Source organism: Carlito syrichta, unplaced genomic scaffold (assembly GCF_000164805.1).
Source record: "Carlito syrichta isolate Samal-C Ts95f unplaced genomic scaffold, Tarsius_syrichta-2.0.1 Scaffold307323, whole genome shotgun sequence".
NCBI lineage: Eukaryota > Metazoa > Chordata > Mammalia > Primates > Tarsiidae > Carlito > Carlito syrichta.
The window spans coordinates 35,009-47,388 of NW_007251419.1; the positions used below are offsets into that span (position 1 = coordinate 35,009).

The window sequence follows — 12,380 nt, forward strand, 5'->3', positions numbered from 1 at the left end:
ATCCCCAACCACAAGCCAAGAAGAAAGGGAAGGGAGAGGGGATAGAGGAAGCTTCCTTGGTCCTGAGCCTGTAGCCCCCAGTTTCCTTCTTCCTGTGAAGCCCAACGGTCTCCAGTCAGATTTCCTGTTTCCTTAGCCCCACCAAGAACCAAGGGTTGCCCACCAGGGTTGGCCTTGTGACCCAGGTTACTATTGGAATGGGGGACGGCCTGAGGTCAATTGGGTCATTATTACTCCAGGTGTCCCTTTCACCCTCCCTTCTTCCCCGGAGTCACTCTATTCCCATAGTTCCTTAGGCTACTAGTTACTTACTTTTTTTCCTTTCAAAGGAGCTGTGGATATTCAGCCTACCCAGAAATTCTGAGGGTAGCTGTGTGTACAATGGGAAGCTGAGAAACCCTGGGGTGGGAGTGCTAAGTTCAAAGGCTGGGGACAGTTCTGCTGCCTCCTTTCCTGTCCCTTGTCCCCATTTCAGGGACCCCTCTGAATGCATCCTCAACCCCATTAGGGGAGGGGCCAGAGTTCAGTCTCCAGGGACAGACCTTCCTGTGCCCTGCCCCGCCTCCAGCTTAGAGGGCATAAAAGCCCAGATTCAGTCAAGGGGGTTACCAATGCCAAGTGAACTGTGGAGGTAGGATCCTTAGAGGCTGGGTGATGGCAGCTGGCAAGGGGGTGGAGGCGCTGTGGGCCCCTCCCTCAAGGAGGCCTGAATTCATCCATAGACAGGGCCCATGGAAGTGGGGCTGGGATGTGGAGGTGGGAGGGAGGGGCCCAGGAGGAGAGGGATGATGGAGCTCTCTTCTGCCAGATGCACTTTAGACTCAGGACACTTACTGGGTTGTTGCGGGGGGGGTCTTATTGCAGAGATGAAGCTGCTCCTGGCCCTAGCAGGGCTCCTGGTTGTTCTGGCCATGACCCAGACCTCTGAGGGTGCTGCTCCAGGTAACAGTTCGCAAGGAGAGAGAAGGTGGGATGTAGTGGTTCTGAGTCCCAGGCATTCCTTTTCTCAGTCAGGCCTGCCTGGCTCAGGGGCCTGAGGTAGGGCTTTGGGCCCGTTTCTGACTTTGTGACCCCTGCTCTGGGCAGGTGTCTTGGGGGAGGTGGAGACCTCAGTGGTACTGACCTGCATGGAGGAGGCCAAGCGGCTCGTGGACAAGGCCTACAAGGAGCGGCGGGAAAGGTGGGGGTTCCGGTCACTGCCCAGCTCTGGGCAAAACTGCCCCAGACCTTTCGGAGAAGGAGCAGGCAACAGGGAGTTTGAGGTGGGGGTGAGGACCTTTGGGGGCCCGTGGGAGACCCTCTGTCTGTCTGTCCTTGTGTCTCTGGATGTGAGAACATCTTTAAAGCCATTCCTCCCATGGCCTTGCCTCTGTCTGGACATCTAGGTCCGTATCCTTTTCATAAAAAGAAATCTTGTCTGTGTGTCTGCCCCTGGAGCTCTGGAACCCTTCTCTGGCCCTCACTCCTCCCCTCTCCAAGCAGCATCAAGCAGCGTCTTCGCAGTGGCTCAGCCAGCCCCATGGAGCTCCTGTCCTACTTCAAGCAGCCGGTGGCAGCCACCAGGACGGCTGTGAGGGCAGCTGACTACCTGCATGTGGCTCTAGGCCTGCTGGAGGGGAAGCTGCGGTCCCTGTGGCGGAGGCCCTTCAATGTCACGGGTACTATTGTCCATTCCACCCCAGGCTCCTGTTCCACTAGTGACCCCTTCTGGAGAACCCAGCCATCTCCCACGGACTCCCCCAACTTCTCCCTGCAAGGAGTCTCAGGAACATCCCAGCATCCCCGCCACTTCTCAGACTGGGCCCCTCAAGGGTCTCCAGAGGGCTCAGCTCCCCATCACTCTTTCCTCCTGGTAGATGTGCTAACGCCTGCCCAGCTGAATCTGCTGTCCAAGTCAAGCGGCTGCGCTTACCAGGACGTGAGGGTGAGGTGCCCGGAGCAGGACAAGTATCGCACCATCACCGGGCAGTGCAACAACAGGTGCGGCAGGCGGGGGCCGCCCCAGGACGCGGTCGCAGGGAGGCGTCCCGGGGCCTGCCCCCGGGGCCACCTCGGGCCAGCGCCCCGGCCCTCCCCTGCAGACGCAGCCCCACGCTGGGGGCCTCCAACCGCCCCTTTGCGCGCTGGCTGCCGGCAGAGTACGAGGACGGCTTCTCGCTGCCCTTCGGCTGGACGCCCGGGGTCAAGCGCGCCGGCTTCCCGGTGCCCCTGGTGAGCCCCGGCAGGCAGGGGGTGAGGCGAGCCCCAAAGGGTGCGCGGCCCGGGGCGCCCCCTGACGGCCCTCGTCCCGCAGGCTCGCGCGGTCTCCAACGCCATCGTGCGCTTCCCCACGGAGCAGCTGACCCCGGATCAGGAGCGCTCGCTCCTCTTCATGCAGTGGGGCCAGCTGATCGACCACGACCTTGACTTCACCCCTGAGCCGGGTGCCCGCGTCTCCTTCGTCACTGGCGTCAACTGTGAGACGAGCTGCGTGCAGCAGCCACCCTGCTTCCCGCTCAAGGTGCTTCCTGCGTCCTGCCTGTGGGTGGGGAGGGGGAGATTTTCCTGGAAGGGGCCACCTCCCTTCTCTGCCCAGGCTTCCTTCCCCAGCCTCCAGGAAGGCTGGCTCTGCCTCCTTGCGACCACAGGCACTGCCTGCCCAGTACTGACCTGTCTCCTGCCCAGTACTGACCTGTCTCCTTCTGCCGGGTCGCCTCGGGCAGCTGCCGGTCAGGCTATCCTATTTGCTCACTGCCCCATCCAGGAAGGAGAGTGTTGTTTATCCCCTGGCTGGTAGGATTCCGGTTGGTGGAATTACTGGCTCTTTGTTAGACTGGGGGAGGAGCTCTGGGATGAGAACTTTTTCAGTGTCTCTCAGTCCTCTGTGAATAGGTACCCCATGCTCAGTCCTGTTTCCTTCACACTGAAGGGGTCTCCCCCACACCCACATTATGCAGAAGAGAAAGCCTAAGGGTCTGGGCTATGGGGTGGAAGAAGGGCTGAGGGTGGGCTGACTGGTTGAGAAACACACCGAATAGGGAGGGAGGAGGAGAGAAAAGAGAGCACCTGAGAGAGAGAGAGAGAGAGAGAGAGAGAGAGAGAGAGAGAGAGAGAGAGAGACAGAGAGAGAGACAGAGAGAGACACACAGAGAGAGAGACAGAGAGACAGGAAAGGGACAAAGGAGAGAGACAGAGACCAAGAAAGGGAAAGGAAAGCAAGGTGAAGAGGAGGCAGAGTGAGAGCAGAAAGTCCAAATCCAGAGAAGAGGGGAGGGAGAATCAGACACGGAGGAGAGGAGAGACAGGACAGGAGGAAGTTTAGTGAGGAGAGGTCAGAGGCCAGGTGGTGCCCACCCCCAAGGTACTCCCCACATTCCCAGTTAGTGTTCTGGTCATCAACACTGATCTTCAACCTGAGGCGCCCTGCTATGGAACCCCAGGGAGTGACCCCGCTGGGCCTCTGCCAGTTGAGTGTGCCAGAGGTCCTGAGGGCAGGAGGAGAGCCACTTCTACCACTGTCTCTGCCGCCAGTGAGCCGGCCTAGCCTTTGTCTGTGCCGCAGATCCCGCCCAATGACCCCCGCATCAAGAACCAACAAGACTGCATCCCCTTCTTCCGCTCCTGCCCAGCCTGCACTGGGAGCAACATCACCATCCGCAACCAGATCAATGCGCTCACCTCTTTTGTGGATGCCAGCATGGTGTACGGCAGCGAGGACCCCCTGGGCATGAAGCTGCGCAACCTGACCAACCAGCTGGGGCTGCTGAGAGTCAACACCCGCTTCCGCGACAATGGCCGGGACCTGCTGCCCTTTGACAACCTGCACGATGACCCCTGCCTGCTCACCAACCGCTCAGCGCGCATCCCCTGCTTCCTGGCAGGTCCGCTCTGGGGTGGGGACCTGGGGTGGCATGGGAGGTGTTTCCTGCTGGAGCCACAGTGAGTCTGTTTGTGGGTTTGTATTTAGAGAAACTGCCCTCGCCAACTTCATGATATTAATCTAGTTGCCTTGGTAACAAGTTGGATGAAGCCAGAAAGACAAAAAAAAAAGAAAAGAAAACTCAAACACCCAGCCCCCAAATCTAAGATGGAGACGCAGGGTGACCATGGCGCCTCTGTCTATCTGTCCCTTGCTTTCTCTTCTTCTGGACTCTGGAAGAGAGGAGAGTTGAGTCCCTCAGCAACAGGGAATTAAAGGGACAGAGAGCATCATGGCGCCCTCACCCTCTAGAACTACACTGTCCAATATGGTAGCCACTAGACAAATGTGGCTATTTTTGTCATTTTATTTCATATATATATATATATATATATATATTTTTTTTTTTTTTTTTTCCTGAGTCAGAGTCTCTCTCACTCTGTCACCCAGGCTGGAGTGCAGTGGCACATTCATGGCTGCTGCAGCCTCGACCCACTGGGCTCAGGCAATCCTTCTGCCTTAGCCTTCCAAGTAGCTGGAACTACAGGCACGTGTCACCATATCTGGCTAAGTTTTTGATTTATTGTAGAGACGAGGTCTCGCCAAATTGCCAGGGCTGGTCTCGAACCCCTGAGCTCAGGCAATCCTCTCACCTCTACCTCCCAAAGTGCTGGAATTACAGGTGTGAGCCACCGTGCCTGGCCTGCTTAATTGTTTTTGGGTAGAGTCTCAGGTATGGATTCCATACATCCTGTGCCCTAACCCCTTCCCCTGGAGCAGGCTGAACCATTGGCATGTGGTAAGGAAGGGTAGGGCTGACAACACTGTTCAAATGGTGATGGATTTCTGGAGTCCTGTGTTGAGAAGGATTCTGAGGTTGCATCCAATTTGCACAGAAAAGAGTACTGTGATAATTAGCTGCATCTGACATGGGTATGGACATAGGTTGTGCCAATAGGCATGCTCTTTCTTGACCTTAATCAGGCAATGTTTATCATCTCATACTTTGTACCAGGCACTGTGTTAGGCCCCATGTGTCTATATGTGTGTTGAAGGGAGGGAGGGTAAACTATTAAAAGGCACAAGCTATGGTCCTTGTTGTCAAGGAGCTCCCAGTTTCAGGCAAGTCATCTGTCGGGTCTGATGCCTATTGAAAGATGCTCTGCCCAGTAGCATCTTTGAGCTGATGAAGAAGCTATTATGGCAAACTGGAGCATCAGGGCAGGCCTCCTTGAGGAGTGAAAATTAAGCATAGTGTGAAAAGATAGGAGGAGAGGAGGGCTGAGTAGGAGGCATTTCAAGCCGGGGAAGGAGTTTCAGTGGAGCAGATATTTGCTGGGATGGAGGTCTTAGGAATGACAGTACCTTTTGCTTCCCTAAGGGGATACCCGGTCCAGTGAGATGCCTGAGCTCACCTCCATGCACACCCTTTTATTGCGGGAGCACAACCGACTGGCCACACAGCTTAAACACCTGAATCCCAGCTGGAATGGAGAGAGGCTCTACCAGGAAGCGCGGAAGATCGTGGGGGCCATGGTCCAGGTAGGTGTCCCTGAGTGTCAGGCAGACTTGCGATCTAGATGTGCCTCTGAAGCATCCTAGCTGTGTTACCTTAGATGAGTTACTAACCCTCCTGAGCCTTGGCTTCTTCCTCCATGAGCCCTAGGGATTAAAGAACATGTATGAAAACACGTGGTAGATATTAAGTGCTTGACAAAGGTTTCTTCTCTTCCCTTCCCTTCTTTCCAGGCTTGTTCCCAGCTGTCTTCCTTCCTGTGGGTCAGGGAATGGTGTTGGGAAGGTTGGTTTGTTGGTATAGTGCCTGGTGCATAGGAGCTGTTCAGTAAACGCTTCTTCTTTTCCCCTTCTTACTGTCACTCTTGGGCCTTGACTCAATCACCTCTTCTTTTTGGTTCTGTCATAACCTGTCCAAATTCCTTGGCCCATTTATCCCTGGGGCAGTGTTCCTGGTTCTCTCTCCCAATTTCTAATGCTTCAGTGTACCCATTCTCTCCCCAGGATGCAAACTCTCTCTCCCTCTCTCTCTCTCTCTCTCTCTCTCTCTCTCTCTCTCTCTCTCTCTCTCTTTCTCCCTCTCTTTCTCTCTCCTAGACTCTAGAGGGGGAAGCAGTTGCAGGTGCTAAGGGTGAGTTTTTGATTTGCACTAAGAACTCAAGTGACATTCATTTAAGCTTTGGAGAACAATCTAGAATCCGGAATCTAGAGTGAGATTGTTCCACATCTTTCACTTTCACTGGGGAAATTGTGCCAGAGCAACCCTTTATTCCTCCCTGCCTCTCTTCCTTCACAAACCAATATTGAGACCTACTGTGGGCCAGGCACTTGGTGAGCACTGTGAATAATTTCAACTTCCCTTGCTTTCAAGGAGCTTGTAAGATAATAGGAGAAATGAGACATTTATAACTCAAAGGCAAGGAAGGTATCACAATGACTAATAAAGTGCTTTGTTATTTGGTCCTCTACAGCAGAGGTCAATATAATATCCTTAATTTGCATTTGAGGAACTCAGGCTGAGAGATTAATAACCAATGCAAGGTCACAGAACCAGCAGGCAGTAGAGTTCTGTTTATGCCACTGTGTTAGGCTTAGATCCAGTATTGAGGGAAGCAATTCAGTGATCATAGATGAATGGGAGGGATCCCCTATGCCAAGAGCAGGTGGAAACTCTGCAGGGAGGAGTGGAGAGGCCATTCCAAGTGACCTCTCTTTAGATTATCACTTACCGGGACTACCTGCCCCTGGTGCTGGGGCCAGAAGCCATGAGGAAATACCTGCCCATGTACCGTGGCTACAATGATTCAGTGGACCCGCGCATTGCCAACGTCTTCACCAATGCCTTCCGCTATGGCCACACCCTCATCCAACCCTTCATGTTCCGTCTGGACAGTCAATACCAGCCCATGATGCCGAACCCCCGTGTTCCACTTAGCAAGGTCTTCTTTGCCTCCTGGAGGGTCGTGCTGGAAGGTGAGGGGGACCTAGGTCAGGAGAGAGTGGGCCGGCAGCTTCAGGTGGGGTGGGAATAGCCTTGGCTGCAGGGAGTTGGATGGGGAGAAATTCGCTTTCTTCCTATCTTTGGGGATCTGGTCTGACTCTCCAGGCTCAGTTCACCTGATTCTGCTTCCATGTCTGACAGTAAGGAGTGGGGGTGGGATGGCTCTGAGGGAGCTGGCTCCTTTGTAGGTGTTGTAACTCCCTATGGCCCAGGAGGCCAGGGGCTGGGAGCACCAAAACCTTCTGCCATTCAAGTCTGAATGGCAGAATCCCCTGAGACCAACATGCCCTTGGGATCATGCCTGGTGAGGATCTGCTCACTGGGGCCATCTGGGCACCAGGCACTGTGTGTGTCCAGCCCTCTTCCCCAGTCCCTCTGACCCCACCTGGACGCATCTCTAACACCCATCTGAGCTCTGTTACTGAACCAGATTCTTCCCCTGACCCTGCTCCTCTTGCCCCCAGGTGGCATTGACCCCATCCTCCGGGGCCTCATGGCCACCCCCGCCAAGCTGAATCGCCAGAACCAAATCGTGGTGGACGAGATTCGGGAGCGATTATTTGAGCAGGTCATGAGGATCGGGCTGGACCTGCCTGCTCTGAACATGCAGCGCAGCAGGGACCACGGCCTCCCAGGTTAGGTGCTGCAGGGGTCTCCCGTGCCACCAGCCTTCCCTAGACTGCCTCTCCGGTAGCCCGTGGCTCCCCTTCCCACTCTAAGGCCCCTCTGTGTCCTCAGCTGCTCAAAGCTTTTCCCCCACCCCAACACTTTGCTCTCAGGAAGCAGCCTGAGGTCAAGCCCCTGCCTTTCCCTGGACCCATCTGGTCAATTTCCAGTTCCTCTCACCCTCTTTTGCAAGCTATGACACTCACACTAGGAATATCATAATAATAACATTAACCCACAGTCTGGAAATCTGTCCCCATCATCATTTCATTATAGATGAATTCTGAGGGTAAAGATTATTGTTGCCTCCATTTTACTGATGAGGAAACTGAGGTTCGGCGAGATTCAGAACCTGGCCAGGCTCTCTAGCCAAGTCAGTGGCAAAGCTGGAATCTGAACCCTGATCAGCTTCACCCTAAAACCTGGTGCCTGTGTTACAGGATAGTTGGTGTGACTGAGGCTCCTCTTGTGGGTCAGAGACAGACACATTGTCCAGAGGGCGACAATGAGCTGTCCCTGTTCTTGGACCTGGCAAGAACTACAGCAATTTAGGGTTTGCCTTATGGGGTAAAGAAAAGACAGAGAGGGTCCTAGAGAGACAGTTGTCCCCCTTGGTCTGAGCCAAGGGTTCAGGGTCCCCCCCACCCTCTGTCTATGACCATGGTATGCTAAGAAGGTGGTTTTTCTGAGTCAATGGCATATACATGAATCTTCCCCGCTGTCCCCACTGATCTCCTCATCTTGAAAGGGACCTACCCACAGCCACCTGCTCCCCTCCCTCCTGCAGGGTACAATGCCTGGAGGCGCTTCTGTGGACTCCCGCAGCCCAACACGGTGGGTGAGCTGGGCACAGTAATGAAGAACCTGGACTTGGCAAGGAAGCTGATGGCACAGTACGGCACGCCCAACAACATCGACATCTGGATGGGTGGCGTGGCTGAGCCCCTGGAGCGCAATGGCCGCGTGGGCCAACTCCTCGCCTGTCTCATTGGCACTCAGTTCAGGAAGCTCCGGGATGGTGATCGGTAAGAAAGGGGCAGGTGGTGCAGGCCCACTGGGTGGCTGTGGCCTAGCCCTTTGGGGCTCCAATTTCCTCCCATAAGGTGAAGGACTGGAAGGAGTCAGTGATTTTCCAGTGTGTTCCAGAGAGCCAGGTCACTTCTAACGTGTCCTGAGCCTGTTGAGGGGTGCAGCAAGGAGGGGCCTGAACGCCTGGTCGTGAAGGGAAAGCAGACAGAAAAATGCCATGCTCACCTACTTCCTCCTCTGGGTTTCACTGGGTTTGTCACTCCTAAACAATCCCTTGCTAGCTTTCCCACAGCTTCCCTGTCATTTCATCATGGTCCTACCATCTTCATGTCTAGTTCTTAACCAGCCTATATTGCCCCTTTGGGAAAATTAGAAAAAAGTGCTTCTGCTGGGTGCAGTGGCTCATTCCTGTAATCCCTGCACTTTGGGAGGCCAAGGCGAGAGGATTGCCTGAACACAGGGGTTTTAGACCAGCCCGGGCAACTTGGTAAGACCGCGTCTCTACAATAAATAAAAAAAAGTAGCCAGGTGTGGTGGCACATGCTGCCTGCAGTTCCAGCTTCTTAGAAGGCTGAGGTGGAAGGATCACCTGAGCCCAGCAGGTTGAGGCTCTGATTACTGTGATCCTGCCACTGCACTACAGGCTGGGCAACAGAGTGAGACTTTGACTCAAAAAAAAAGGTGCTTCTCTCTGTGTGGACAAATAAAAAACTATTCCCAAGATTCTTTCCCACTCCTGTGGGTGCAGCCCTGGGCCAGGGCCTGGGGCTCCTGAGTATGTGGGGACCTGGCTCCCCCTCCAGAATCAATGCCCTGGAAGCTGCTGAGCTGGAGGTAAGGGAAGCACAGTTGGGCACCTGCGCTTGACTCTGTGCTGTGAGTGGAGTCCACCAGTCTGAAAGGCCCTGGGCTGCCTGAGGGCCTGGGTTCTCCTGTGCTGCTGGGCAGTGTCTGCGGTGGTCCTCTCGTATCCAGGAAGCTGCACAAGCCAACTGATTCCCTGCCAGCCCAGAACATCCTTAGGCACAGTGTCTGTGGTATTCCCCATGCAGATTTTGGTGGCAGAATGGAGATGTGTTCAGCAAGCAGCAGCAGCAGGCCCTGGCCAAGATCTCCTTGTCCCACATCATCTGCGACAACACAGGTATCACCACTGTGCCCAAGAACATCTTCAAGCGCAACATGTATCCCAAGGACTTTGTCAACTGCAGCATAATCCCTGCATTGGACCTGGCTTCCTGGAAGGACAAGGCCTAGAGGCTGGGTAAGGGGGCGCAGGAGTGAAGGGTGTACCTGGGCTGACCAGTTGGAACCTCAGAGCTCTCCTTTCCCACTGTGGGTGCCAGCTGAGAAAACAAGTGAGCAGACATTCACTCGTGTGCACACGTGTGCAATGTATATAAGTTGGCATTTCATATGTGTCGTCTGGGGGCACATGGAGAGTGTTTTGTGTGCTGTGTGTGTATCACTTGTGTGAATGTGTGTTTGCTGTTTGTGAGAAGATCAAGTATGTGGAAGGCAGCAGAACAGATTAGTGAGGAGCGCAGCTCAGGAGCCAGACTGCCTGGGTTCAAGGCCTGGCTCTGCGGCTTGCTAGCTGTGTGACCTTGGGCAAATTTCTCAATCTTGCTAAGCGTGAGTTTTCTTCCATGTAAATTACAGCTGTTGTGGCTCCTTAGAGGGCTCATTGGCATCCTCTAGTTCTTCGTTTATTGAACACCTGCTACATGTGAGGCACTGTGCTCAGTATGGGAAACATCAGAGGCAAGAAAGACAGATATCAAGATCCCACTTGTGCCTCGAGGGTCTTTCACATGGACTGTGTCCTGCTTGGCAGAGGTGAACCAGTGGCCCCTGGAGGACTGAGTGACCCACAGTTGGACCATGTGGTTGAGCTCTGGGCACAGGCCAGCCAGACTCAATCCATCTTTCTCCTTACTCTGTTTTCTTGCTTACTCACAGGAGTCCTCCGGAGGAGGAATGGGCCCATTGGCCCTTCTGTGCTGTTTGTTTGTCCCTGATGTTTGTGATAATAAAGCACTGCTGGAGGCTCGCTCTGAGCTTTGAACTTGAACCAGTGTGGTCTGTGCCTGAGCCCTGTGTTTCTGAACTGGGGGCAAGGGCACTGGGGAGCCCTCCTTTGGTCAATGCATACATGGAGAGCAGCCAGTTCTTGGAAGCATAGGGGCCAGGCCACGCTGAGCAGACTCTCTTTACCTTCCACCCCTGCCATCCTACAGGGGACTGTGGTCACAGAGCCCTCAGCCCATTCACTGCTCTGGCAGACATTTGCTACATGTCCCCTCTGTGTGAGACCTGTGCTAGGTGCTGGGAAGTAGAGGGACAAAGCGCTGTGCAGCGGAAGAGAGGGAGCAGAGGTCTGCAGGCCTTCCCCACGTGAGAATGGCCCTGGCACCCTGCATCCTCGCATCTTGGCACAAGGGTGCTCCCTCAGGATAGTAAACTCCTTTTCACTCCTGGCTCCACGGGGCCAGGCCCCAGAGCAGGAAAAGCAGGTGGCTGGGCCCAGAAGATAGGGCCAGCACTGAGGGAGGAGGAGTGCATTTCCCTAGCAGTCTTGCCTGGAGCTTACCCCTGTATCTGAGTGGTGGACTTCTTCCCCTCTCCTCCCTTCTCCTCACATATGGGGAGGGGGCACCTGCAGCTAGGAGCCAGGTGTGCAGGATGATGAGGTTGAATGTACTCACGGGGCCCCCAGGTAATGCTAGGGCCACACTGTGTTGAGCAGCAGGGTAAATTCTACTTGTCCCCATTTCACTGATGAGGAGAGGGCTGCTCAGAGCAGTGAAGGGACTCATCATCTTCGAAGAAGTAGGGGACAGTGCTAAGCCCAGGTCATCTGGCTCCTGATGACTGTCTCCCACTCTCACCCTATCGGTTGGGGGATCTGGAGGCCCCAGCTGGGCTGACTTCACCTAGAGGGTCATTTTAAAAGAAGAATATATGAATATAGGTTGGGCAGCATCTCAGGGAATATTCTGGAATTGTCCTCCCAGAGGCATCACAGGCTCCAGGGACCACCCTAGAGGAAAAGGGTAGTCCCAGAAGGGGCACTGGAAGGGAAATTAGACTTGGGAGTTTAGGCTTGGTTTCCTTTCCTGTTTTATCCCTGGCACCACCACCTGTACTCCCACCCCAAGTCCCATCTCTTTTTTTAAAAACTTTATTTTAAAGTTGTGGGGTACAAGTCAGGATTGTGTACATAGGTAGGTGACATTTTGGGCCTCCCACTGGACCTCACTTTGTCTAGATTAGAATCAGGCACCCTTACTGTTGTTATGTGCCTCCCCCATCCCCTGGCAGTGTCCCACTACTGCCAATCCCTTTTTTGTAGTATTAGGATAGGTGTAAGCCTCATCTCTTGCTGCTCCCTGGCCAGTGCTTCCTTTTCTCAGAAGCCCCTTGTGCCTCCTTGTTCTTTGAGAGTTCCTGGAAGTCCTACCACACCCCAAGACCCATGCACGTGACACCTTAGCCATAAGACACAGACGGATGGCCTATACATGTCTAGTCACTTATCGGGCAGCGATTCTAAGGCTCGCCTTTGGAAGGAGCACTGTCACTGCTAGCATCTGTAGTCCGTCATTAGGTGTGGTCATGCTGAGCATCAGGTCCTGGCTCAGGGAGCTTACAATCTAGTCTGTGAGGACAGGAGGAAAGATAAAGGCCAAAGGTCACAGCCTCAGCCAAACCTTGCTTAGGTAAGAGGACAGGTGATGTCCAGCAAGCTAGACTGGAAGAGCATCTCAG

The 12,380-nt window shown here is 54.3% G+C and overlaps 1 protein-coding gene across 2 annotated transcripts; it reads left to right on the forward strand.

Annotated features, from left to right (window-relative positions):
* Positions 1–609: 609 nt before the first annotated feature.
* Positions 610–10,666, forward strand: MPO (myeloperoxidase). 2 transcript variants are annotated; one of them, XM_008064351.2, is made up of 13 exons: positions 776–942; positions 1,087–1,180; positions 1,483–1,658; positions 1,857–1,980; positions 2,082–2,211; positions 2,294–2,500; positions 3,542–3,860; positions 5,280–5,440; positions 6,631–6,886; positions 7,379–7,549; positions 8,368–8,605; positions 9,662–9,873; positions 10,572–10,666. In XM_008064351.2, the coding sequence occupies exons 1-12, from the start codon at positions 786–788 to the stop codon at positions 9,864–9,866; spliced, it is 2,238 nt and encodes a 745-aa protein (XP_008062542.2). In that variant the 5' UTR covers positions 776–785; the 3' UTR covers positions 9,867–9,873; positions 10,572–10,666. The 2 variants fall into 2 exon arrangements, with proteins under 2 accessions (XP_021571370.1, XP_008062542.2); XM_021715695.1 differs by lacking the exon at positions 10,572–10,666 and having other exon boundaries at positions 610–942; positions 9,662–10,400.
* Positions 10,667–12,380: the final 1,714 nt, after the last annotated feature.